General features: G+C 35.5%; 1 protein-coding gene across 1 annotated transcript in view; it reads left to right on the forward strand.

Moving 5' to 3' along the window:
- Positions 1–4,658: 4,658 nt before the first annotated feature.
- The window catches only part of LOC121408293 (multidrug and toxin extrusion protein 2-like), an 83,012-nt gene continuing 61,254 nt past the window's right edge, over positions 4,659–26,416 (forward strand). Inside the window, exons 1-2 of the mRNA XM_041599708.1 lie at positions 4,659–4,754; positions 13,327–13,694. Coding sequence (XP_041455642.1) covers positions 13,344–13,694 — 351 coding nt within the window. The 5' untranslated portion in view covers positions 4,659–4,754; positions 13,327–13,343. The remainder of the gene's footprint in view (positions 4,755–13,326; positions 13,695–26,416) is intronic.

Below are 26,416 nucleotides of genomic sequence, written 5' to 3' on the forward strand. Positions count from 1 at the left end.
ATTGTACAATATACTGGATTATATGTACGACAAATATAAAATTATCCTGAGTGCAGGTTTATTTCACCGAGGCCGAAGGTCGAGGTGAAATAGGCTTGCACGAGGGATAATTTTATATTTGGCGTTCATATAGTCCAGTAATATTGTATGATAGAAGTTCACTATTTATTATAGTAAATAGATCCCTCAATCTAAGCCCCCCATCATGGATTTTACCATAGTCTAGATCTAGATGGCATACGTTCTTACCTTATATTTGTGAAATTCCAATTGAACACGATGTTCAATTTGTCGTCTGCTGCAAGGGGTTAAACCACGTAAATTTGTATTTCTATCTGCTATCGGAAATTATAAAAATGCTACTTTGGGAAATCGATATACAAATCAGTGTTGTAGTCAAGGCTCAAACCTCCAAGGCCAAGGCCAAGGCTTTAATACCCAAGGCCAAGGCTTCAATAACCAAGGCTGAGGCCAAGGCATGGAAACCCAAGGCCAAGGCCAAGGCCTGAAAACCTCAAGGCCAAGGCCAAGGCATTTCAATTGTACAATATATGGAGAAAAAAATTAGACAATGCTTAGGCGGCATACATGACACACAGGACCAAATGTATAAAAGGTGTGAGCGAGCAAAATTTTTGACCCTTGTACATTTAAAACGAAAATAATTTCATGATAGATCATGTAGATTTAGGCATAAAATTAAAATAAATATGTAGTTACCTTCGTACATTTAATTATTGTTCTAGGCGAATCACATTGCAATAATTATTACCAAGGTGATCTGATCCTGGCATGCCCATTCTCAACATATGTCTTTCTCCTCTACCTGGGACAGGGGAGGCAGAATGTATTTTTTTTTGGGGGGGGAGGTCAAAGCCAAAAATGCACTTACAGTATAAGTCAAAATGAGAATTTCGGTGCAGTTCAGCAAAGCTTTTCTAAGTGATTTCTAATTGATAAGACATATATTTTGATTTAGGCTTTAATTTCCAGCTATAGAAAGCATAGCGAGCAAGTGGTTTTGAAAAAAAAATCAATTTTGAAGTTGTAAAACTCGATTTTGGGTCAATTATGGTGCTAATCACTGTTAAAAGGGCATCCTTGCGAGATGTTGTAATAAGATGCAATAAGAAACGAAATTTAAATATTTTGAGCTGTTTTTGTAATCATGAAAAAGGTGTGCATCTTACTAAACAAATTAACGCGAGCACAAAACACAAGCTGAAATTTTTACTGACCAGAAAAGGAGGCTGTTCTGGACTGCATTTAGTGACTCATAAATAGGATACATAACTCACCAATCAAATAATGCGAGCGCAAAGCGCGAGCTCAAAAATTTGTAATATTCCGACCTTAAAACTAGACATTCTAAGCATTTTTTTTGTAAATTGAATGCGAACCTTACTTAACAATAATTTATGCAAGCACAATCCAAAATTTGTTGATTTTGAAACCTAAAATTTTGCTCTGTATGCCATGCTTGGCCCCTCAAAATTGTTGGGCTCATCATGCCATTGATGCCATAGCCCATTTGGAAATGACGAAATTGAAGTTTGTGTTTAAGTTTACCGAATCTTTTCAGAATACATTCTTGTTGGTCAAAGAAAATAATGCAAGGAAAACCTAATGGAATAGAAATCAACCTTGTTATCATTCTTTAGAGTAAGCTATTTTTAAAGTATGAAAATTGTTGTCAAAATTGCAGTCAAATCTGTCAGAATTATTCCTGTCATAAAATCACTATAATCAGTGGCGTACCGTGGGTCACGGCATTGGGGGGCACCAGCAAAAACTTGGAATTGCCTATGAGCGCGCGAAGCGCGCCCAGTTGCCAGGTATAATGACCTAATAGAGATATTTTTATAAGGACAGTGCCAATAAACGGACATGTATCTCACCTGTCAAATAATGCGAACGCGAAGCGTGAGCTTAAAATTGTTGATATTCAAACCTAAAAAGGGACATTACAATCAATCTTTTGTAATCATGATATGTACCTGTCTCGCTAAATAATAAGAGCGCGAAGCGCAAACTGAAATTTTTGTAAACATTGACCCCAAACAGGAAGATTTTAAGGACTATATTTTAGGAATCTTTTATCTATTAAGATTATACACATCTCACCATAGTCATCTAATGGGAGTGCCAATAAGCGCTTGCTGATTTTGTTAGAATTACATCTAAACATGCACATAAAGCGCTTGTAATCATGATTAACATACCCATCTCACTAATCAAATCTTGCGAGCGCGAAGCGCGAGCTGAAAATTTCGGAAATTCAGATCTGAAGAGGGGCATTTTAAGGCTTGTTTGTAGGAATTCAAGAAGACATTACGTAGTTCACTATTAAACCAAATGATGCGAGCGCAAAGCGCGAGCTGAAAATTTTTGATATTCAGATCAGAAAACAGAAAAAGGGACATTTTAAGGACTCATTCTAGGAATTGATGGAGAGCAGACATCTTTCAGAAATCCACTACTGCGAACGTAAGCACGGACAGGAAATGTTTTATATTAAGACCTTAAAATGGGACAATCACTTAAAGTATTCATGAAAAAGAAGCATACTATTGTACATGTAAAAGAATAACTCGAAGTGCGAGCAAATATATTTGGTAGTTTGGTGTATATTTGTTTGGTGGTAAGCGCATAGAGAACTAGACCAGTTATTATGCGCTTAATAAGTATCCTCTATTATTATTATTATTATTGACTTGAAAACGGGAGGTTTTAGTATAACAGGATTATATATCTCGGTAAACAGACAATGGGAGCACCAGGAACAATGAAGACATATGCCCTGAGCAAATTATGTTTCATTTATATGAAAAAAAATGTTTCTTATGTAATGTAACATAACATAATTATAACATAAATATCTTCTTTCCCACTACATTTCTCTTCCTTTCTCCCTCTTGTCCTCCTTTTTTTTAGTCAGCCGATGGGGGCCGCACGTGCCCCAATCCCCCCCCCCCCTGTAGTTACGCCACTGACTATAATCCTAATCATAATTATTATCATTATTATTGATATTGTCATTATCCTTATTAGTCATGATTACATCACATTACCAATAAATAATATTAATTTTCATCACTTCTCTTTGTTACATAATTATGTGATGATAATTGCAATTGATGGCACTGATAAGTACACTTACTGCTTCTGCTGCTGCTAACTGGTAGTATTTAGTGTCATTAGATGTACAGAACATTTGAAACATTTATAATTACTTGTATAAAACAAATGAAAGTACAAAATACAAAATGCCTTGAAAAAGCCTTGAAATGCCTTGAAAATGCCTTGAAATTTCAAGGCTCAAAATCCTCAAGGCCAAGGCCCTCTCAAGGCCAAGGCTTGAATGTTCAAGGCCAAGGCTTTGAAAAAATAGGCCTTAAGGCCAAGGCCGAGCATCAAGGCACTACAACACTGATACAAATATATCGATTGAAAACAAATTAATCGATATTCTCCCCATTCATTTAACACGGGTTTTGCCATCCAAAAATCGAAAGTTATATTGTACATATGTACAATATAACTTTTTGAAGGGAGGTCACGTGGTACCAATCCAGCCAATCACAGCTCGTATTTTACTACCACTATTTACTATATATATATATATTCTCTTCTGTACCATTCGACTGATTTATTATGCCTTTTCTGTATGTTAAAATAACAAATAAAGTTATTCTCAACCGACATCCAATTTTGTTTACAGGTCTCGTTCTTTTTCACTGTGTTGAAGAGCAATGTATGCTGGTACTGAGAGAAACAGTCACATTTCAAACTGGAATGAAAAAATGTAAGGGGAGGGGGTGGGGTACATGGACTAGAGAGGCAGGAATCCTACATTGTGTAAAAAGGAGAGGCCCCAATTTAAATGTGACAAGCAAAAAATGGGTCCGAGCTTCCCACTTGACATCCCCCACTGTCTGGATCTGTGACTGATAATACATAAACAAAAAAACATATATATATATATATATCTATATATATATAGAGAGAGAGAGAGACATATGTCATATGTTTGTATCTGTGTACTTACACTGTATGTGTTTTTTTGTTTATGTATTATCTTTCTTAGATTGAAAAGTATTCTATCACAAGTTTTGTGATAATAGATTAGATTACCATTTCCTTGAAATTATAATCCATTTTGATAAAAAATGTATTCTAAAAACAAAATCCATCCCTTTTTTGCATCATAGTTATCAAGGTGATAGAAACAAGTAATTTAGTTTGACTCTCATTAATGTGAATGAGAACAACTAGGGAAGATTAATGGGAGAGAGCTCCGGAGGGGTCAGTTACACATTTGTACTGATCCCACTGGGCCAGAGATAAGGGGGATATGGGATTGATAAAGGTTGACACCATCTGAAATAAATCATATTTGACTGTATGAACTAGTATTTAATGAGTATGGCTATCCGGGATGGCTATGGTCCTATCCCATGTATCCGGGGATCCCAAGAAATGACAGCCCTAGATGCATTGACCGTGAAAACTTCTCTCTATATGCGTAGCGGACGCATCGAGCTCCGCCGTCAGTAGCTCCATGGACCTATTACCCATGGTAGCTCCAAGAGATACTGGTATATCGGGCATTTGTACAGGTGCACAAAGACCCAACCGCGACGTACGGTACCCTACCGCTGATTTGTACACGTTAGGCACTCTTCATGGGCATGGCAGACAGTCTTTCCAGAATATATTTATCACTTTGAAATGACAAGGAGAAGAGCCAATTGGTAAGTTCAAAGATTTAAGTAAAATACCGGCATTGGTTTGATCTGTATTTTATTTAGATTGAGATGGAGTCTAACTCTGAAATTTAGAGACAGGACAGTCAGTCGACAGGTACATGTACAGCTGCACTCCAGTGCAGGTTTCGTCGTGCCTGGAGTTTCGGCTAGGTATACCACCGCACTGGTATTGTACTTGGTAGGCCGGGTTGGTAGGAAATGTAGCTGGCCTCTCTCGCGGGACATCGAGCTCCATTGACTGTAGAGTAGTACTTTGTAGATCGAACTATTTTTTGTTTTACATGTATTTTTTTGATGCAGTTTTAGCAGGTGTACCTACATGTAGACCAAAACCATGGACCAAAACAAGCTTCAGTCTCTGTTATTGGTTGTTTCGCTAAACTTGCTCCTCTCGGACTCAGTCTCACCAATTTATTTACAATTTATAATTAGTGAATTACAGAGATCGAAGTTCGAGAGCCTCGATCTGTACAGGGACTCGATTGCCATGTGTTTATGTTAATAAGTTTTGGATAAACTAGGAAAGTGGGAGTTGCGCAACAGCTGAAGGGTTTTTTTTCCTTGCAAGTTTATTTTTTCCTGTTTTATTGCATTTCAGGCCAAAACAGAATAGATCAAATAAACTTTATTTTGGTCCAGTTCTTTATTAAATGTATTTTTATGAAATAAAGTAAAAAAAATTGATGAGCCCCGTCAGGGGGATTTTGCACTGTTAACCCCCAAATGGCGGCTGCATGATTGCTAGCCATCTGTGTATGAGGAAAAATTCAAAACGGCTGTCTAAGGTGTACATGTACCTACCCCTTATCAACCGCCTAAATTTTCTAAGATTCCTATCTTTGTAAATGGCATCTGCTTTATTTAGATTAGGGTCTACCTAGTTTTTGTTTCATGTGGAAAATACAGCAGATAGAATCGCGCTTTCTATAAATCTGACTGATCCTATTCGCGAAACCTTGGTCATGGCTATGCGGCGACCAATGCAACAGTTTTCATTGTGATCTTGTGCACCCCCCCCCCTTTCCTAGGACTGACGACACCTGCCATTCTCTAATTTCATGTCCGATTCTAATTCTTGTCGCACTGGTGAAATATTGTCTTATCTTCCACATATTACATGTAGATCTACATCAGACTCATTCTAGGGTTTAATACTAAAATATCAAGCCATAGAAGTCGTGTTTTGTGGGGCGTCACAACACGCGCGATCCACTACTTAGAAATCACTGCCAAACGCAGTTCTTTGTTATTAGTATACTAACCTCGCACTAGTGTGTGTGCATCAGACTATGATGTCATGACCTTGCTTGTCTTGCTACTTAGTTTTAGTTAAGAAGTTCATTTCTCATCCAGTGTTTAGATTGCATACATCTACATCAGGTTTTGAAAAGTAGGGCCTACTACACATGTAGATCATAGATGTTCAGCTTGCTTGTGCTTTTTTTCAATCTTTGTATGATATCTATCTGTCATGTCCTTTATGCATGTTATTTTGTTAATGGAAAGGCCTAAAACATTTCTTTACTGACCTAGATTAAAAGGAGTTACTTTGAGTTAAGTTTTGATACATCAAATGTTGTATTGAGCACTATGTCTGACAAGCCTCTGGCAAACTTTAATGTTGTCAGGAAACAATTCATTTTTTATTATGGTAAGTAAATGATACACAAATGTAAAACATTAAAAAAATGCTAGTAAACAGGTGTACATGATTGTATCTGACTAAAGTATGACCAATGTATGCTGTAAGTGTAACCCTCTCAGTCTCAGTGTGAGTAAAATGGGAAGTTCACCCTGAAGAATAGATTGTTTTAAGGATAGCAGAAAATGTAATATAGAATAATGGTGAAGGTTTGAGGAAAATCCATTAAAGATTAGGAAAGTTCTTATAATTTCAAATTTTGGATTTGTGACGTCATAAACAAGCAGCTGCTCATAATGTTATGTAATGTAAAATGCCTAAAATTTCATTTTTTGATTATTTGTGATTACTTATTTTTGTTTTCTTTTTGGAACTTGTGTGAAATGATTTGTCTATTGATGTACAGTACCGAAGGTACAGTAACAAAACATTTTCAACTTTCTGAGATAATATTTCATTGAGTTTTTACCATACAATATGTAGGAAAGCTGCTCGCATATATATATGATGTCACAAATCAAATAATTGAAATTCCAATAACTTAGTGATTCTTTGATGGATTTATCTCAAACCTTCAGCAATTTTTTTATTGTCTTTTCTGCTATTTTTACAATAAACCTTTTGTCAGGGTGAACTTCTCCTTTAAGTATACTTCATCTATCACCTAATTATTGGTCAAAACTGACCTTTGCCTCAAGTGGTGATATCCTTTCATATGTCTCCGTGTCATCATGACCACAGATTAATGTACAGTAGACTTCATAAATATGTACACTGACTCATTCATCATGCTTTGGGTCAGTCTGACTCTTATGGCATTCATGTACATGGAGCCATCATTCTAAAAGAGTGCCAGCTAAGATTTTTAAAACAAATGGATCAAAATCCTTGGTGAAGGGACATTGTGAATTTCACTTGAGTACCAACAAGTGAATCTTACAAAAGTGAAGTTACATGTATTATTATTATTTGTTTGGCGTCACCTGTGCCTGGGAGGCGAAAAGCTAACTGAATCACCCGCAAGTCTTCCTCCTAGTGGCTATTGAATCTATTAATATCAATTGTTGGTTCCTTGTGAACATTTTGTTTTAGATATCTCACAACCTCTCTCAGGGATGTCATTATTTTACTATGGAAAGGGCAATTTGAGCACTTGTACAAATTTAGCACTTGTACAAATTTAGCAATTTGGTATTAGAAATTAGAAGATGGCAAATGTTATTTTCTGACAATCTTTGCCCATTCTGTGCTTGAGAGGAGGTTCCGTATATCAGAAACAAAACAAATGAAAATATTGATCACTTAGGTAGTGGCACCCAGTCAGCATGAATATTCATGTAAAATTCATATTTCCTACTAATACCCTTTTTAGACAGGCTAGAATTTCCTTAACCCCGTACTATTGGTGGGGCTAAATGGCAATTTAGCCCCACCTATAGTACGGGGTTAAGCTTAGCCCACTTTCGTTTTACACAGCGTTTTTGCAAAGTGGGCTAACCCCACCTATAGTACGGGATTATTTGGCCCTGCAAAAAAGCAGGGTTATCCCACCAATTGCGGTGCTAAGAGCAATAGTACGGGGTTAAGATCGCATGTGTAAAACGAAAGTGGGCTAAGCTTAACCCCGTACTATTTGGCCCCACCTATAGTACGGGGTTAAGGAAATTGTAGCGTGTGTAAAAAGTGTACGAGTGAAGCACTTGTACTACGAATGATCGACAAAAACCACTAGTCCGGGGTTAGCGAGTTTCGTGTGTAAAAAGCAAGCATTCCTTATCCGGGGTTAGCAATAACAATTTGGCATGTGTGAAAAGGAAAAAAAATAGTACGGGGTTAAGGATAGTACGGGGTTAGCGATAGTCCGGGGTTAAGAAAATCCTGTGTAAAAAGGGCATAACTGTATCCAAACTGGTCATAATAGTTTATTAGGTCATACTCTGCCTACACTGTCATGTTTGTCGTACTGAACTGAAACAGTGACAGACACTTTATTGGGGATTAACTCAATCTTTCATGTATTGGAGCTTTTATTGAACTTGTACCAAAACTGTATTTTGGCTTCAATTTCATATGTCCAAGTAGTAGTTGTGCAGACTGCAGACAGGTGATATGAATGACACCTGCTTGAAAATAGGCCAACAAATGCTGTACATGTATGTTTGTGTACATGTCAAAGTGAATCCCTGATCAATTTGGAGAGCTGATGTCATTCATTGACCTTGACTTCTATGTACATGGATGTACATCATTAACTAGCAGATGAAGTAGGGATTTATCACCTCGAACTTCAAATTGAAGTGTGGTTGTATTGTTAAGAGGCCTGAGTTGATCTATTTATCTTATCAGTACAATAGAAGAGAATAAGCTAATGATTATCCCCTGTTAAGAGCTGTCTGCCCTGTCATTGATTGGTGGGTCAATAGGTAAAACAAACAATGGCTGATTAAAAAGAAAGGTTGTATAAAGGACACTTTAATTGTCAAACATGCTATTGTTGTATGAATCCCACTTGGTCCCAGTGTATAATGCTTTTAAATGTTAATAGGCTCACACATCAATCATGTAGGATTTTAGGAACACCTCCATATTAAGTAAGATGCCATCAGATTGAGTTTGTGTCTAGAATGGACCCTGCATGCATACATGTACTTTGTAGAACCTACCTCTTTCCATGAATTTGTGCAAATCGGATGTGGCTTATTTCTAGCCTTTGCACCCAATATTAAAAGTAAATAATTAAAAGCTATCGTAAGCCACATAAAAGGCTTCCATACAGTTTTTACAGAGAACAGTGTACTTACCTACATTTATTTCTATTTAATAATATATGCATAACTCATTCTATTACTATATTTATTTTTTTTTATTTGACTTTGAACTGTTATTCCCCTCTTTGCTTTGTGCTCTAACATTTTTGTATTTCTTAAACATTTCACTGTATGCAGCTCTTATGAAATCAAACCATGGGAGCGAAGTTAAAGGGAGTTATTATACCAGATTTTTCACTCCCAACATAAATGCAGCCTTCCTTTTTAATGTTATTTTTAATTGCTGCTGATTTCCAGTATAATTGAAAGCTGTACAATTGTGGATAACGATGCAAATATAAAATTGAGAAAATCTTTACCAATACTCTGTTTATTACGGTATAATGCACTTTGAATTGAATCTAAGGAGTATGACACTCAAATTTTTATACAATACCCTGTGATAAACATTGAGTGACAAATCTCTGCCTTTTTTACTTGAATGGGTCAAATTACCTATTGCAACTGAGACCAGTAAAGGTCAAGTCCAAAGAAGTCAACCTAAATATATTATGTCTTTTATTTGATGAAAATGGCTTTTGTTAAATTATTATTAAAAACTCAGTTGTTTGTCTACATGTACAACCTTCACAATTTAAAGGACAAGTCCACCCCAACAAAAACTTGATTTGAATAAAAAGAGAAAATTTCAACCATGTCCCACTAGGTGTTTTGAGACTGCCTTGAAGTTCGACAATTCCAGGTATTTTGGTAAATGAGGTAAAAGCAAACAATGCGTAATTTCCCTGAAAGAAAATACTCGCTAAATAGTAGGTACTTGGCAAAATTACAAGAACTTTCGTTGGAATTTTTCAAAGTATAGAGGTATTTTGGCCCTGCGTGTTGGGTGGCTGCTGAGCTAGTGATTTTGAATCTCGCGCCTCGCTTGCATATCAGACCATACTGCGCATGATCGTAACTTCAGGACCTTATCCCGAAAGGTATGTGTCAGGGCGCTGTGAAAGCAAGAATAATTAATGGGTATTCTTTAGCCTAAAAAAGTTCTTGTAATTTGACGGGGATCAACGAAAACTTTCACGGGGATTTTTCAAATGTCGGAGGTATTTTGGCAATGTGAAAGCAATTTATGGAACTTTTGGCCCAGCGTGTTGGGTGGCTGCTGAGCTAGTGATTTTGAGTCTCGCGCCTCGCTTGCATATCAGACCATACTGCGCATGCTCGTAACTTCAGGAACTAATCCCAAAGGGTATGTTTCAGGGCGGTGTGAATGCAGGAATAATTAATGGGTATTTTTTAGCCTAAAAAAGTTCTTGTAATTTAACAGGGATTCGTATGATCAATGCGGTTTGAAACCACCTATTGGGAGCTGAAGACCAGCACGGGATGAGCGTGTCTTTGCTTTGGTTCGGGCCTTTCCACTCTTGTTTTCACAATTTTACAAATATGTGAATTGTAAAGAAATCTTTCAGACCACCATTTTTGATGGATTGGTAGGGTCAATATCTATTATCTATTAAAAAAACAAACCAACAAGTTAATCCATAGAAAAATTCTGTAACAAATGATTAAACTTTTGCTCTCGACACAGTAAAAAAAATCTATAAGAGTTACCTCGAAATTTCATGATCAGATCTATTCTTAATAGTTTATTTACATTAGAAATCAATCTGGAAGCATTATTAAGCTGTCACCGGCTAACCTGTTTTTCCAGTATGATTGAATCACTGTATTATTTTCATAGATGTCACTAAAAGTAAGGTTATTTGTCAACCCCCAAAGTAAGTTTGATGGAGAAATAGAGAAAAATCAACAAGCATTATTCACTGATCATGGTCAAAATGGTATATATGAAAGTTTCAATGCTTTTAAGTTTACTAGAATATACATGGCACAAGTGAAATAGCTGAGTGAATATCACACTCTCCTTGTTTTGTATTTTATTCATGATGGGTTAAATCAAGGAGCTTCCTTGTTAAAATCCTCTTTCAAAGTGTGTCTCAAGTTGAACAACAGAGTGGTGTCCACACTATTATAGTCATGGACTAATAGGACTTAAAGGCCCGAATTCACAAAGGTGGTTTTGAAATCCATTGGTTGAACGGTGGACCCATGGTTTATGCTCAGTTTCCTGTATAAATTACGCTTATTTACTGTATAAATTACGCTGAATTTGCGATATATATAAAAAATGCCTAATGCTGATGCGCACCCAACATGCACACACTCTTGTATTTGTGGGAAGATCACTTCCGGGAGAGTGGGTGTGTCTTCACCTACTCTAAAACAAGTCAAAACACTGTTCTCATTACGCTTTCTAAAACTAGTTTACTGGAAATCGGTTCAGGAAACCAGTCTGGAAGGTCGCTTTGGTAGCATTCCCATTTGATCAGCCTAAAGTAGTTTTCAAAACCACTTCACGTAAAGTTTTCTTGTTGCCATGGTAATGCTCTCAGTGGGGGTCACATGTTTTGCAAGAAATTTGAAACCGCATCATAGGCATTCTACACACAGTGTGTGGAGTAGCGCGCTCAAACTGTGCGACATCGCTTCCCGAAGTACGGTGGTGTCCTCTCGGTAAAACCAGTTTAATTTTGAAAACTACTTCGCGAGGTGGTTTTTGCAACTGGTTTGGAAGATTGCTTCCAAGAACACTTCGACCATACTCATTGTATGTTAAACTAGTTTCCACTAAGCTGGTTTAAGGGACGGTATTTTAGAACGGGGTCAAAGTGGTCTTGAAAACCATATCGTGAGGTTTCCTAACTGGTTTGGAAGAACACTTAAGATTGTTTCCAAGACCACTTCGAGTGTCCCCATTACACGTTAAACTGGTTATCATTGAACTAGGTGAGAATGGGAACTAAGGTATAATTGGATTCGCAAGCACTTCTGGTTGAGAGCTAGGGCCCAGGGACAACTTATTGCTTCTTCAAAGTGTATCATGTCCTTGCTTAAAATGAAAGTTTAAAGGCTTAATGTTTCATCAATTCCTGTTTGTGTTGTAACGATCAAGCGGTATACAATGTACCTGTAATGTATATCTCACCCTTGGAAAGTGTCTTAATACCTCCGAGGGAAAATGATTTATCATCTTTTACGATGGTCCAAAACTACACATGTACATGTACGTGTATTGTAATATAAAGATATCAATAGATTTCTTTAAGGGGTTTGAATCGACTAGGCCTACATGTTTTGGAATATGAATGGATGGATCCTTATTATTCACACCTCCAGACAACATTTAGCTTAGTTCAATTCATTTATTTGCATTTATAAATCACATTAAAAATAGATAACAAAATGAGCAAATATAAAGCACATATCATAAAAAGGTCTTTAACGTAAATATATATGTCTGTGTTTATCATCAAACAATTTTCATTTGAAATGGGGGGTTATAAAAACCCAAAATTTGAGTTTGTCAAGATATCTTCTTCCCCTAAAGCAATTTGAAAAAAAAATATGATTGAAATGGTAAAGAAAATAGAAAATTATTTGCCTTCAATTACCCCCTCCCCTTGAAAAAAAATCAAAGTTAAACAAAAAAGAGACAAACAAACCCCATACAATAATGAAGAAAAACAGTGGAAAATAATTCTACACAAGTTCATTACAGAATGTTATATCAATTGGCAAATGGTTCCATATTATTGGTGCAATACATTATACATGTACAGGTATGACTACATGAAAATAGCAAATAAGTTTTTCATCTGCCCATAAATGATTTATTTTAATTTGTCTTTTCCTTGGTTTATTCATATTCATTGTAAATTTAATAATGAAAATATATAAGCTTTATCAGTATGGGAACAATCAATTACCTCAACCCAGTTGACATGAGATAATATTTCCTTTAAAAGGCCTCAGTGGCTACATCGTTAAAGTGATAGATGGGGAGAGTACATTGTACGTGTGATGAGAGAGCTATTCTGAACATGTGTAACAATGACCTGATCTGATTTTTCATGGTTTCTTCTGTGTGATAGATATAAAAGCAAGAACCTGCGTGCGCAGTGCCTACTTCCCTCTGTTCGTTCAGAGAGAAGGTTTGTGAGGGACTCGCAAGTCACTAGTTTGGGTATCCTGTTCTGCTCATCAGTGCTGTAGTTTATTCATCCTCTATCTCCTTTTCCACCACCAGAGTATCAAAAAGCAACAATGACTGACTATGAAGAAATGATGGAGGGGAGCAATCCCACTGCCGACGATTCGGATCATGGTGAGAAGAACCAACATGAACAGACAACGGCGGGCAGGGATGACGGCGCTGGACTCAACATAAAAGGAGGAACAGAGCAAAGCGAAGATGACGAAATAAGAAATAGGAGCACTGATGAGGAAAGACAAGCAGAAGCAGATGATGATGGAGCTGATGAGGTGGAGGAGGAGGATGCGGGAGAGGTGAATGTTGCATCACCCAAGTGTTGGGGTTTGTGTCCCCGCTGGGATTTCACCGCCAAGGAGTACTGGGAGGAGGTGAAAATCCTACTCAAACTTGCTTGGCCTAATGTAAGTGTGATAAAACTTCAAACCGTTTTTCTGTTTTACCAAAGGAAAAGTTTATAGGCATGCATGTACTGTATGTGAGGTTGAGGATTAGACGCATTTGCTACAATACATGTTAAGTTTTAGGGCCAAGTCCACCACGATAACACGTTTATTTGAACATATAAGTGAGAAATCAAGCAAAGATACATCAATTGGTGTAAAACTGGAATATTCTATAAATTTGATTTGAAACACAGAAGTCATATTTTAAAGGAATTGCCATTAGAAAAGTTATCAAAATTGAGAAGTATAGGTTTGGAAAATTTAATTTGATTGTTAGAATCCTTCGCAACATGCTGTTTAACATAAACATATTTTTGATGGGCCTATATGTAAAGTTCTTAAGTATGTTTACTTTATTTGTGTTACATGTTTCTTTGTCTCAGTCCCCCCCCCCTCCCCGCCCCGCCATTTCTCTGTCCCCCTCCCTCCTTTTCTCCTTCCACCTCTCTCCCTTTCTTACTTTTTATCAAACTCAAAATTTGATGAACTTGTAAAGGGGAAATCCACCCCCCCCCCAAAAAAAAAAAAAAAAAAATCTTATTTGAATTAAAAAAAAAAAAATCAAACGGCAGAATGCTGAAAATTTCATCAAAATTTGATGTAAAATAAGAAAGTTGTTACAATTAGTAGTTTCACCTTTTTTTCACAAAGGAGTTAAATGCACATCACACTCACAGTGGTATGCAAATGAGAGAGATGATGATGTCATCCACTCACAATTTTATTGTTTAAAATACAGAATGTTTCCATCCTTGCAGATATGACTTTAAGGAAAATGTTAATCATATCACAATAGACGATAACAAAAGCAATTCCACTTGTTCAGTAATGCAGGGAATAGATTTGCTTTACAAATTTGAATAGCATTTTTTGTCACAAGTCAACGCTCTTGACTATTAATGTACAGACCTACATGTATGTAAAAATCTGCTATAGGGCAGTTCCATAAAATAGTAAACCTTTTGGTCAAAATTTCAAAATCCTACAAACAAAACAAATTAGGTATCACATGAAAGCTAAGAAACTGAAATGTATAAATCTGAAAGAAATAATTTCAAACAATGTATCGTTTCATTTTGACAAGGCATTGAAATCACCATAGCAACAAAACAGAATTTTACTTACTTTCAAAGGTCAAGTTTGCAACAAATGTTAAACCTTTTATAAGCTTTGAAATAATTAAAGTTGGATGTTGTCCAAGTTGTTATTATGTCAGGTTTCTAAAAAATAAGTTCGGTTTTTTCTATTTTTCTTAAATTTCTTAAACCGAATATATTAAAAGCAGGCACTTTCAAATGTACGTCCGACCCCTGTTCACATACACTTTTTTTCTTACAAGCAAAACAAAAGCAGATAAATTTTCCCAAAGTCAGATGCAAAGCAAGCTTGGTTTGTTTAATATATACACCAGAAGGTAGCTCACCACTAGTCCAGGATTTCAAGTTAAGTGGGGGTCGGACGTACAACTTTTTTGTACGTCCGACCCCCTGTACGTCCGACCCCTTTGAAACTTTTTTTTATGAAGTTATCTTTCACTGCTCAGATGTTTTTTGCAAAAGTTTAATATCATAACATCTTTTACTCATATCAATCTTTCAAAATTGAATACAAATTTCAATTATAATCTAGTTTAAAATTACCTTTTTTGTATATCTTAACCCAACAAATACTGGGGGCAAAATTCACCTTCCATCTTTAACATTTTGCATGATAGTTCTTTAACACACCTTGAAATCGCTGTATAGTTTTATTGGTTTTTTCTTTGAAGTCTTGCACAAGTTTTGAGACAAATTCACAAAGAATACCTCACATTTTTGACAACGTGTAGATTTTCAATATCTGCTCAATATCTATTCAATGGAAACTGCCTTCCTTCATCTCAAATTATCACATACATGTAACTTAATGAATTTTGTGGTAATTATGACTGAATAATAGCCTGCAGAAAATTAAAAAAGAAAATAAAAATCAAAAACCTACAAATACATGAGAAATTTAATAAACAAAGAAGTTCCATATAAAAGTAGAAATTGCCACTTCCCCTCAATCTCAGGTACAGCAATTGCCCCTCTATGAGAAATAGATCTGCCCATTTTTCTATAATGATACATGGATGTCTAGACTATTCTACTTTTGCCTATAGGGGTGTAAGTTTAGAAAATGTGAAGGGTTATTCATTTAATTTTGACTTGTTCTCATTTCTTTATTTCTGCATCAACCTTGTTCAAACTTGGTACAAATGATCCTTGGTTGATACCATGTGTGTGTTGATGAGGTCAAAGGTCATCTAGGGGTCAAAAGATAGGCCATTTAGTCATTTTCTGACAGATTTTGTTTAAATCAATTTTTTTGTTTGCATCAATATTGTTCAAACTTGAAATACAAAATCAGAGGGTAATACAATATTTTTGTTTTAAGATGATAATTTCTAAGGTTATTTAGGGGTCAAAAGGTCACTTTTGCTCATTTTGTTATTCAAGGTCAATTGTTCAAGCTTTCTAGGGGTCAAAAGTTAACTTTTGATACTGGTAGTTTTTTTTATGTGTATTGTATTCAAATGCATTCGAACTTGGAACAAATTATCAGTGGGTAGTACCACATATTTGTTAAAGAGGATGGAGAGGTCGAATGTCATCTAGGTGTAGAAATGTAAAATGACATATTTCTGCATTAATTTTGCCCAAACTTGGAACAAAACGATCAGTGGGAATAATTACATGTGTTCTTGAAGATGGAGAGATCAAAGGTCATCTAGGGGTCAAAAGGTCATATTGCATGTTTTTTTATTGTAACATCAGGGAAGACTCATGGTTCGTAACCCACCTTGTAAAAACAAAGTTTGTAACAGAACAAATTTTTTTAATGTTGAAGAAATTCTTTGTCATGTCTTTTGCAAACCATTAAAAAAAATACATTTTATTTGAAGTTTAACAGTATCCTTCATTGTGTGAATAGTTAAGTTGTTTCATTATTGATGTGATCTAAAAATGTAGATATCAAAATGGAAACAGTTTAAACCCACTGACTCATTTGTAATAGATATGAGGTGCATTTTGCTTGACTGTAAGAAAATCAGTATGGGGGTCGGACGTACACTGTCTGAATGCATGTCAACTTTAATCAAGCATAACTCTTCACCAGCATCAGATTCATTTGTTAATTCCGTCTTATGTGAAAGACAACTAACCAAACAGTATGTATATTAAAAAAATCCAGTTTAGAATGTCTATGTTTTGTGTAACTGATCTTCAAAGGGGGTCGGACGTACAGTGTGCAAATATTTTGCACAATGTACGTCCGACCCCTTCAAAGTGTACGTCCGACCCCAAATAGATCAGCCTGTAACTAAAACAAGGCAATGCCTATCAATTTCTTTGCTTCATTTCTTGTAAGATTCATCCTTTAGCTAACAGCTCATATTAGAATTTTAGTACCTGCAACACAAAAATCACAGAGATTTTGACATGAAATCTAAAAGCATAAAACCTGCTTTCGTCTGATGTACGTCCGACCCCTCACATTTTTGCCCATATTTTCTATTCTTCATATTGCAGCCTGGTCCTGTCATGGTGTAATGATAACCTAGGTCACATGTTATGATATACTAAAATAAATAAAACACTGCTATCAAATTAAAGGAGATACAGCTCTTAAATGTGTCCGAATGTACGTCCGACCTGTATGTAAAAATCTGCTATACAAAAGACTTTATGCATAGCAGTCTTTCAAAAATGTGGAGCAAATTACGATGCAATCTTAGGAAAATTATACCCTGTAATGAATCAAACTTTATTTCACATCATGATGAGGAAAAATTAAATAATTCACATTTTATATATTCAGGCAACAAATCATTTTTTTTGGGGGGGGGGTACTTTTCCAACTCATTGACTATAACTGCAACATTTTAACATTGCAATGAATGGGATTTTCCATGGTTCTTTTTTTTTTTTAGTTTCCAGTAATGTTGTAACCCGCAAGTGAAAACCCGAACCGTACCGTCCCGTATAATCCAATAATTTGCAAGCGGGACCCGCTGACCCGTCGGGTTTTAACCCGCAAGTCAATTTATCTTTGAAAAATGAAAAACATTATTTCTGCAATCCCCACACTATACAGGCTCAAATCAGGAAAATATATGTCTACTACTACCTAGCCTAGAGTGAATTTACTTACAATTTGCAAATTCGCCTTTTATTCCAGAGAGAAAATGTTTTTTTTTGGTGACTTTGTACCACGAAATGGGTCCGCTCTGATCTCGAAATTGAAAGCATTACGCAATTAACGCCTCGGATCGGAGCTAGCTAGCGAGCCGCAGCTCAGCGCGCTAGCTAGCCCAGGCTGCCCAGCAAGGATCGGCAGACGGCAATGTTGTTTTTCAGTCCAGGTCGGTCGACACTGCGACTCACAACAATCATAATTACAATATTCAATTCTATGGGACCTCGTCTATAAAGTAATCAAAATTGCAATAAATACCTGGATAATGATACAGTCAATTTTTTCTTCTCGTTTATCTCTATATTATTTCCTTCTGTTTTTGTATTTCATTCGATAATATGGCCGCTAAAACTCGATGTTCAGTTTCCCGTCGCCCGCGTTATGAAATTTGGCCCGCGTTTGAAAATCAAATTCTGAAAATAAACTATTTGGATATCTAGATTCAAAACTGATTTAAAACATTAATATAAGCTTTTCAGTAAGACAATTACTTGTATATCTTGTAAATACCTGCAAATCTTTTCTTTCTTTTTTGTGAATGGAATGACGCTGCATGCTCAACCATACCTCGAGGGATGTTCGTGCAGGCTCCACTCAACAACCGTAGAAGTGGTGGAGCCTGCACGAACATCGCTCGAGGTATGGTTGAGCTACATGTACCTCAATAAATCCCAAAGTCTAGTAACCTCGCGTTGGTGAGTTATCATACGGCCTAGTACTCATCCAAAATAACTTATCTTATTTGCTAATTATAACTTAAAAATCATTTGTTTTATTTTTCCAAGGGGATGAGTTAAATATCAGACAAAAAATCATCAAAGCTCAATCTGTTGCAAGGCCGACGGGAGACTCACCCACGTACGCATTGGCGCTTGTGCTAGCTAGTCTGAGCTCTGTCTCTCTGCCAGAGCTCTGGGGGACAATTCGCTCTGTAAAGGCCTCAATGATGGTGATTTTCTGCTTCAGATAGAGTTTATATTTCGGGTTTATTTTTCAAAACTGCCAATGAAGTTTGATGATTTCTTCATTGTCATGTATATTTAAGTAATTAATGAGTTCATTCTCACCAAATTTAGACTCCCCCATAGAGAAATACAATTTTCGTGGAGATCTGCATTTTTCAAAGAACTTCAGGAAAAGTAAGGGTATGTGGGACTTTATTACATGGCCAAGTACTGGAATTACATGGAGTAAAAATTAGATATTAAATTCATTTATATCAAGTTCAACTCACAGTCTCACCCACACAAACACACCCACATCCAAGATTCTAGGCATGAAAAAAACTTTAAAAATCATACAATACTAAACAAGTAATAATTAATTTAATAAGTGAACAGATATTCCTCAAAATACAAAAACGTAGCATTTGAAAAGAGCCCCTGAAATATTGCAAAAAAAATGAAAATAGAGCCCCCCCCAAAAAAAATGATTAATTTTTCCCTGGCTTCAAGTTCCACAGAATAAAGTGCGTTAAAAGGTTACAAAAGGTTAAACTTTCATGTTCTGAAAAATAATGAATAATGAAATCGGTTCCTCATTATGAGCTGGAAAAAATGGGACGGGAAACTCAACATCGAGTTTCATTGGCCCATGCGGTTGCTTTTGACTGCGCTGCATCCATGCACGCACTGGCGCTGGCCTTTGAAAGAGAGCAACTCGATGTATTTAACCTGTTGAACTGTCTCAGACTCAGTCCTGTGCACTATTCACAAGACAAAAATACGCCGGGCATATTTAAAAGGAAATATCTACGTCTCTAAAAGAATCTGCCACGTAAGAAGCACATGATCTTAACTCAATTTTCACTGTGAATGTTTTTATCATGCGTCGTTTATTCTCCCTTTTTTACGCATGACGGTCTGCGGGTTTGAGAATGAACTCGGCCCGCAACCCGCGATCGGAGGCATACCGGCAGGTTAACCCGTACCGCAACGGGTGCGGGTTACAACATTAGTTTCCAGGGCTGTTGTGAGAATATTGGGGCCAAATTCATTCTCAACCCACATGTATTTTTTCCCTGCATAACATACAAAAGATTAATCATTGGTCCCATCATTTGCATACTTATCAGGTTGTAATACTGTTTCACGAAATTAAACAAAATTGTGAAATGTCATAATTGTAACTTTCTTTGATGAAATTTTTAGTGTTAAGACTGTTTTATAATTTTTTTTTTAATTCAGATAAACTTTTTTGGGATGGACTTCCCCTTCAACAAGTGGTTCTTGTGATAATATCAACATAAGAGTTTCCTCCTGGATCAGTTTCTCTTTCATTTCAATTGTCATGAAGTCCTGGAAATTCATTCAGTCACATTTTCTTTACATTAACAAATTCCTGTGGTTTTTCGACATGGTGATTTCTTTTTTTTTTCTTTTTTTACCTTTCATACATGTACTTGTGATCATAAATACCATTTCATTCTTTATTTTGGTTCCTATGTCTTCGAAGCAATTAACATCTTATACCCCTTTCATACTGCTCTCTTCATTTTTCACCGGCAAACTTTTCCGGCGAACTTCTCCGCCTCGCATTCCTCACTTCCCCGGCGAAGAAAAAAATGTACCCTTTCGCACTGACATTTCTTCCCCGGTGAAAGTCAACGGGCGATTGCAGAACAAATGAAAGAAAATTGTAAACATTTCTTCTTACCTATTATAAAAGGTATAAAAAAATTAATTACAGCATATTTTGGAAGTATTACAATAAAAACAAACAATATCACCTTGTTTTTATATTTTAGCGCATTATTGTTAGTAAAAAAAATTATGTATCTACTTGGCCATAGCATTCAGCTGAGCTTGCAACTATCGCGCGCGAAATCTCGGTACAGGGGACTTCGGGAGAGAAAAAATTGACCTCTGACGTCATTAAAGAGGAGAAGTTCTCTGGTTTGCTTTCATACTGGCCTTTTCACCGGCGAACTTCGCCGGTGAAACAGTTTCGCCGGCGAAGTTCTACACCTCTAGAGGTGGAGAAATTCGCAGGCGAACTTCACTGGTGAAGTTCTCCTGTGTACCTTTCATACTGGACACTTTCCCCTTTGCTGGCGAACTTCACCCGGTGAAGTTCACTGGTGAAAAGTGCATAATGAAAGGGGTATCAGGTAAATTCCCTGCAATAGGTCTATCAAAAATTTCCAACATTTAGATTATTATTATTTTTTCTTGTGCTCTTTAACAAGCTTGTCTATTAAATTGTAATTTGATCAAAATGAGAATGAATCGGTAACACTAAACACCATTAAACTTGATTTCCATTTTTTTTATTACATGAACATTATTACTGAACATTCATGCACATGTACTGTAAAGTCTACTACATTGAGTGCTCAATTTGTTGATCCATTTTTCAGCAAATTTCCTAAACATACGATTCTGTTTTAAATGCCTGCATGGTTTCAATTTTGGCTTTATACTCTATGGGGGTTGTTAATTCAGCAATTTTTTATCAATATATTCAGATATTATGTTTTTGGAAAATTTTCATGCAGGGCCTATTTGTATTTAATACCCCGTTGCCAACAATATGTTTTGTAATGTTAGCTTGGATTACTCCAGTTTGTGCTTTGAACACTTATTATGGCTCATTTTTACAGTATAATTTGAAAACGATGGTGAACATAGGTGTAAAGTATAGGCCTATATGTACCTAAAATTTCATCTCCCTAAAAGCGAGACATATGAAATGTACCAAAAGAAAGTACAACCATGTGAGCAATTTCACAAACATGTAATGGGCATTTTAGAGCATTGATCTCCTTATGCATCACCTGTGCTGTTTCAGTTTTCAACTTCTTTAACGGTGTAAAGTTGTTTCGTTCCAATTGGATAAGTATCCTATCGGGATCTGTCCCTCTGTAATTTGAAGAGAAAAAATAAAAGAACGAATGAAGAAATCTTTGATTTTATATATTAGAATACATAGACTATACCTTGTCTGACAGGGAAAGAAGCACTACCTTCCCTGAATGTCAAGTAGAATTCCAGGAACAAATATCAGATGGTAAATATATATTGTCAGATTTGAAGTAGACCCTAGACACATCTGTGTCGATTGGATAACTGCATTTTATCAGCTCTATTTACCCAGGATAGCAGCCTCTTCAGTTATCAGCTGATCTCCCAGAATACATTGTCCTTTGCCCATTTTAATACCTCTAAGTGTCTGACAAAAAGTCTGTATCATCAGCAGTATCACGCAAAGGACAGTGCAAACCCATTTCAGAGAAAACTGACTTCAAAGTTTCCTTTGATTTCCACACCTAGTTCCCCAGCCTTACAACATACAGTATGCATTGCTAGAAAAATACATGGTTGAAAAGAAAATTGCTTGACATTGGTATCTTTATTTTTTCACAAAACTAAGGATCCGAGAAAAAAACGCAAAAGAGCTACATGTACATGCTTGTAATTTCGGATTGAGCAGCTTAAATTTTCCCTTTACAAAAATGCCCTATACAACGTTTTGGCTGACTGCGATTTCAATGCGCGCGATCAGCCAAAAGGTATTGCTTTTCACGTGCAAAGTCAATCCAGTGCCGATACGACGGTTTGACTGACCACGCACATTGAAATCGCTTTCAGTCAAAACGTATCACTCTGTTATGTACAGTACATGTTTTCAATGGGATTTGTGCATTTTATTACAAATTTGTATGGCATCGCCGTGAAAATCCTCTCATATCTCAGAAAAACAAAATGAATTGTTTCCTGGAAATTTAGTTTTGAATAGAGTAGGACTTGTACTTTCATTTCATGCAAAAACTCTCAAAATAGATTTTTTTTAAAGCCAAAATTGATGAATAACCGCTGACGATATGTAAGGCCATTTTAAGAACTGTTTTTATCAATATGCCATTTATGATACAGGAACACTCCCACTGAGTCAAAATTCCTGGTAACTTTGTCTGAAGCACTACCTTCCCTGAATATCAAGTAGAATTCCAGGAACAAATATCAGATGGTAAAAAAGTAGACCCTAGACACATCTGTGTCAATTGGATAACTGAAATGTATTACCTAACTATTTACCCAGGATAGCAGCCTCTTCAGTTATCAGATGATTTCCCAGAATTTATTGTCCTTTCCCATTTTAATACATCAAGTGTCTGACAAAAAGGCATACATGTAAAGGCCATTTTGAAAAGTTTTTTATATGAATGCCATTTATGATACAGGAACTCTACCACTGAGTCAAAATTCCTGGTATTCATGACTATTTTCAGGTGACTGATAGTAACGTCTGAGTCTAGCAGGGTTGGCGGATTTAAATCACGTTGATTTAAATCGTGATTTAAATCGCGATTTAAATCACCATGATTTTTTTAAAAAAATCATTGATTTAAATCACTTCCATTGAAACATGTACAAATCATGGACAAAGTATTTGTTCAATGCAGTTTTAATTCTTCAAGTCAACTGAAAAACTTTGAATTAACTTTATATCAATAAAAGATCAACAAAGTCTTCATATCTACTTAAAACAAATTAAAATCAAATTAATAAAATCAGGTAATTCCTTAAAAACTACAGATGTATGTTGTCAATAGGTACTCATTTTTTGTAAATTATGTCGAGTTTTTCTTCTGAAATTTTACATTCTTTGTCAGTTTATTATTAGTCAATTTCTTTCTTAAACGTAAAGTTTTCACATAATCCAAAGACTTTTCAGAGAGCAGTTTGTAAAAAAAAAAATATAATATATAAAAGTCAATGAGAAAAGGTTTGTTGACAGTTTTCCAGTTTTGATCCTTCGCCTACACATAACTACTTCTGTCATGTAAAATAAAAAATGATACCTGCATGTAATCAACATATTTAACATGCCTCTTATTTTGTATTGTTACATTTATCATACATTTGATGTTTTGAATAACATAATTATAAAAATCACATTAACATAATGTAGTACAGTCATAATTTGACTGTTGAGAAAAGCTTTCTCTTATAAACCTTTTAAGTCACTGCAGCCCATTTTATGTTCAGTGCTACAAATAATGGAAGTTTTGTATCTGCATGTAATAATGGAAAGAGCTCTATAACAACAATTTGCAAAACTCAGAATAAACATTTAACACTGTATTTTAACGTTAAGATGCAGGTACTTCAGTTACAATCATTGGCAGTTGTAAGCTGTGTCTCATTTAAAATAAAATACTTCTTTTTGTAATACATATGTTGTAATTTAAGCAGTTTTGCAGTTTTTATCCTTTAAGTTAAAAGTAAGTAGATTTTTTTCATACTTCATGGATCAAACAGATTTTTTTTGTAGAGAATATGGGATAAAAATTGTAGATTAATGTAAAAAAATCACAGTAACAGAATGTAGTATAGTCACCCTTTGACTAAGCTATCTCCTATATTGTTCTCCAAAACTGAGAGTTTTGCATCTATATCTGTAGCAAGAGAAGAGCTTTTTATCAAAAAGATCCTTAACATATACAGTTGTGGTCTCTCTTTGACTATTGTAAAGCTGTGACTAATTGAAAAAAATCATTGATGAGAAATATTTCTCTTACAATATACATGAATACTAGTAATTGGCAAAGGGTTTGTTGGCAGTTTTGATAAGGGATTTTTTCTCTTGGATTTTTTTAAATATTTGAATGAAAAATCCCAGAGGGGAATTTTCTCTACTCACTGGGAATATTCCTTCATAGGCCTATGTATGATAGAATTAAGTTCAGATACATGATTCCTCAAATTTATTTTTAATTGTCCATTTTTACTGGATTTTAATTACAAAATATGTGGTTAAGAACAATATTAGGGGTGAAATGTATAACATCAATATTGATGTCATTGTAAGAGTAAGGGGGGGGATAATTACCCTTTTTTTCGAAGGAACTTTAAAAAAATCAAAAAAATCTGATTTAAATAAAAAAAATCTGATTTAAATCAAATAAATCCGATTTTTTTTATTTTTTTAAAAAAATAAAAAAAATCGCCAACCCTGTAGTCTAGCCTTAAAGTTTGGTCTACTGTAACACATCAAAAAGTTGATTAGTAGTGGAATTTTAAGCAGGCTTTGTTCTGAAAATATCAACTAAATCAGCTTAAAATTTTAAAAGAAAGTTATTTCATTTAATAAAAGTGTTGTTTTAATTTTCAGTTAAATTCACAGCATAGTTATTTGCCATGTGTAGTTTAATAGAATAGGTGCTCAATTTGTTGATCCATTTATCAGCAAATTTCCTAAACATACATTCTTTTCTGTTAATAATGCTCTACGGGGGTTAATTCGGTTATTTTTTAATCATTAAAATTGATTCAGGTATGATGCTCTTGGAAAATTTTCATGTAGGGCTTATTTGTTTTACCCCATCGGCAACAGTATGTTCTGTAAAATACACCAAGTTTTGTGCTTTCAACATATTTTTACAGTATAATTTGAAAAATGATGGTGGGTAATAATGTAGGTGTAGGCCTTCAGCGTGGAGCGTTGTGGCCCACTGGATTAGTCTCCGGACTTTAAAACAAAGGGTCGTGGGTTTGAATCCCATCCATAGCGTAATTTCCTTCGGCAAGAAATTTATCCGCGTTGTGCTGTACTCGACCCAGGTGAGGTGAATGGGTACCCGGTAGGATTTATTCCTTGAATGATTTAGTGCCTATTAATAAGGATCACAGCGCAGTCGAGTATATGCACAACTGAGCTATATTAATTGGAAATATTATTATTAAGGGGTTTGAGAGTTCAGATTTTTATCTGATTTCAGATTTTTTGTTTTGATTTTCAGCTGAATTTCAGCTTATATTTGGCTTTCCTCTGTACAAAAAGTATGGGAGCTATTTCTATTTCAGACCTTCTCAATACTCTAGCTTTTTTCAGCTTTTTTCAGATCTTTTTATTTGTGACCACTCACGCCCCTGATTATTACATGTACCCAAAATTTCATCTTCTTAAAAGTGAGATATATGACATGTACAAAAAGTACAACCGTGTGAGAAATTTCACAAACATGTAATGGGCATTTTAGAGCATTGATCTCCTTTATGCATCACTTTACTTTACTTGTGCTGTCCACCACAGAAAATTGTTGATTTGAATCGATAAAGAAAAATCAAACAAATATAACGCTGTAAATTTCATCAAAATCGGATGTAAAATAAGAAAGTTATGACATTTTTAAGTTTCGCTTATTTTTCACAAAACAGTTAAATGCACAACGCAGCGATATGCAAATGAGAGAGTCGAAGATGTCCATCAATCACTATTTCTTTTTTTCGTTGTTTGAATAATACAATATTTCAATTTTTACAAATTTGGCAATAAGGACCAACTTAAATTAACCATAAACTGTTAAAATAAAGGTAATTCCACATGTTCAGGGAAAAATTAAACTTTGTTTCACTTGACAAGGAGGAGAAAATATTTCATATAAGAAAATACAAAAGAAATAGTGAGTGGGTGACGTCATCAATCTGCCAATTTGCATACAGACCTGGGCTCTG

This window comes from Lytechinus variegatus, chromosome 2 (genome assembly GCF_018143015.1).
Source record: "Lytechinus variegatus isolate NC3 chromosome 2, Lvar_3.0, whole genome shotgun sequence".
NCBI classification, from domain to species: domain Eukaryota; kingdom Metazoa; phylum Echinodermata; class Echinoidea; order Temnopleuroida; family Toxopneustidae; genus Lytechinus; species Lytechinus variegatus.